Consider the following 2,385-nt stretch of genomic DNA (forward strand, 5'->3'; position numbering starts at 1 on the left):
GCTGACACCTGTGCAGAAGATCTGCAAGTACCCTCTGCAGCTGGCTGAGCTGCTCAAGTACACGCACCCACAGCACAGGTAGGAGGGTGCTGGGGGAGGTTTGTTGAGGCTTTTAGTGTGCTGGGCACTGCTGCGGGCACTGGGGTGACAGCACAGACCGAAACGTACAGCAATCCCAGCCTTCATGAGCTGTCCTTGCAGTGAGGGGCTGGGCTGAATAAAGTTGAATAGGATATTAAGTTCTGCTCTGTGCCTCTTTTATGGAGAAGATGGGGGTATGCACTTGATGGGTGGAGAAATGACATGACCCAAGGGCACAGCCCCAGAGGGATCTCATAAGCCCTCTTCCACCTCTGTTCCGCCCCAGGGATTTCAAGGACGTGGAAGCTGCCTTACATGCCATGAAGAATGTGGCCCAGCTCATCAACGAACGGAAACGGAGACTTGAAAACATCGACAAGATCGCTCAGTGGCAGAGCTCCATAGAGGACTGGGAGGTGAGGGCCCAACACCCCCAGAAAATGCCGTGGGGCTTGGCCTTGGCTTTAAAACGGTGCTTGCCCCTGAGAAATCTAGGAGGGCGCTGAAGCAGGGGGCCATGCTCCTGGGAGCCAGCAAACAGGAGCTAGTGTCAGGAGGGAAAGCTGGGGCTCTGCAGGGCCAGCCCGGCCCATGTCCGAGCCCCAGGCCTTGCGCACTGCTCCCAGAGCAGGCCTGCTGGCCTTCTTCCTGGTGAAGAGCTCAGGGCACATGTAAAATGCCACATGCTCCTCTCAGGGTGCAGCCAGCCAGGCTCTGGGGACAGGCTGGGCCCCCAAGTTTGAGTTAACTTCTGGGGCTCCCAACAGAAGGGGCCAGGCTTGCCACAGTGTGACCAGAGACGGACTGCTACCGGTCGGAGGAGCCTCCTGGTTCCATTTTCCTGGCATACACAATCCCCTCACGTGGGCCAGTCTCGTCTTTAAGGCAGCACGGATGCCTGAACTAACGGCGACTGTCCTGTCCTGTTCTCTCCAACCCCGCCCACCAACCATAAAATCTGTGAAAAAACAAGATTCCTAGGCCCCATCCTAGAAATACGGAATTAGACTCCCTGAGAGGGGGGCTGAGTGTTTGATTTGTGCTTTGTTTTGGGTGCCTGGCTTTTGCTTTCCTGATGATTGGTTCTGAGGCCCAGCCCTGACCAAGGACCCTCACAAACTCACTTATCCCAAACTGAATGGCTGCCAACAGCGCCTGGCTGTGGTTTGCATTTTCCTGGAGGAACCAGGCGCAGTAGGGCTTCATCTGAAAGTGTGAAGTCTGATGATAGGAATTCAGGTACTAAGTAACACTCAGCCAGAGGAAAACCTCCGACACCCCTTTTAAAAGACGGGCCTCGGAAGTGACTTCCAGCCAGGTCTAATTGTTCTCTAGAGCTGCGCTGCGCTGTCCAATCAAAGTACCGTGTGAGCCACATAGGGAATTTTATATGTGTTAGAATCTATCTTAAAAATGAAAAAAAGGGGCTTCCCTGGTGGCGCAGTGATTGAGAGTCCACCTGCCGATGCAGGGGATGCAGGTTCGTGCCCCGGTCCAGGAGGATCCCACATGCCGTGGAGTGGCTGGGCCCATGAGCCTTGGCCGCTGAGCCTGTGTGTCTGGAGCCTGTGCTCCTCAGCGGGAGAGGCCACAGCAGTGAAAGGCCCATGTACCGCCAAAAAATAAAAAAAGAAAAAAACAGGTGAAACTAACTTTAATGATGTTTCGTTTAACTCAGTATATCCAAAATATCATTTCCACATGTAATCAACATATAAAATACCATTGGTGAAATAGTCACAGTCTTGATTTCATACTAAGTCTTCAAAATCGGTGTATAGTTTTCCTAAATGACACCTTGATAGGGATTAGCCACATTGCAAATGCTCACGCCACTGACTGCTGTGGGGCCTCATTTAACGGAGATGACCGACTTGTAAGCCAAACCACCTTCTGACTCCACCCCACTGCCTCGGGCTTCAAGAGCAACCCCTTCCTCTATGGCCTGCTGCTTGCTGCAGACCCTGGCCCGACGGGGGCCGTGGGCAGGCAGGGCCAGTAAGGACCCCACCTACCGAGCCAGCAGTAGAGGCAGGACGCCGAGCCCAGCAGAGCCTTGCTCTAAGCCCCAGGATGGGAGCACTCAGCTCATGGTTCCCCTTGGGTCCCCCAGGGAGAAGATCTCCTGGTCAGGAGCTCGGAACTCATCCACTCGGGGGAGCTGACTCGTGTCACACAGCCACAAGCCAAGAGCCAGCAGAGGATGTTTTTTCTCTTTGACCACCAGCTCATCTACTGTAAGAAGGTACCAGAGTCACTCTTCCCTGCTGGATGGACCTGTTCAGAGCAGGAATAGAGAGAGTG

At 54.0% G+C, this 2,385-nt stretch overlaps 1 protein-coding gene across 1 annotated transcript in view; it reads left to right on the forward strand.

The window, feature by feature from the left end:
* Positions 1–2,385, forward strand: part of ARHGEF4 (Rho guanine nucleotide exchange factor 4) — a 117,563-nt gene that overhangs the window by 112,401 nt on the left and 2,777 nt on the right. Inside the window, exons 7-9 of the mRNA XM_007464449.1 lie at positions 1–78; positions 368–497; positions 2,195–2,326. The exon at positions 1–78 is cut by the window's left edge and continues 191 nt beyond it. Coding sequence (XP_007464511.1) covers positions 1–78; positions 368–497; positions 2,195–2,326 — 340 coding nt within the window. The remainder of the gene's footprint in view (positions 79–367; positions 498–2,194; positions 2,327–2,385) is intronic.

This window comes from Lipotes vexillifer, unplaced genomic scaffold (assembly GCF_000442215.2).
Source record: "Lipotes vexillifer unplaced genomic scaffold, Lipotes_vexillifer_v1.1 scaffold20, whole genome shotgun sequence".
Lineage (NCBI taxonomy): Eukaryota > Metazoa > Chordata > Mammalia > Artiodactyla > Lipotidae > Lipotes > Lipotes vexillifer.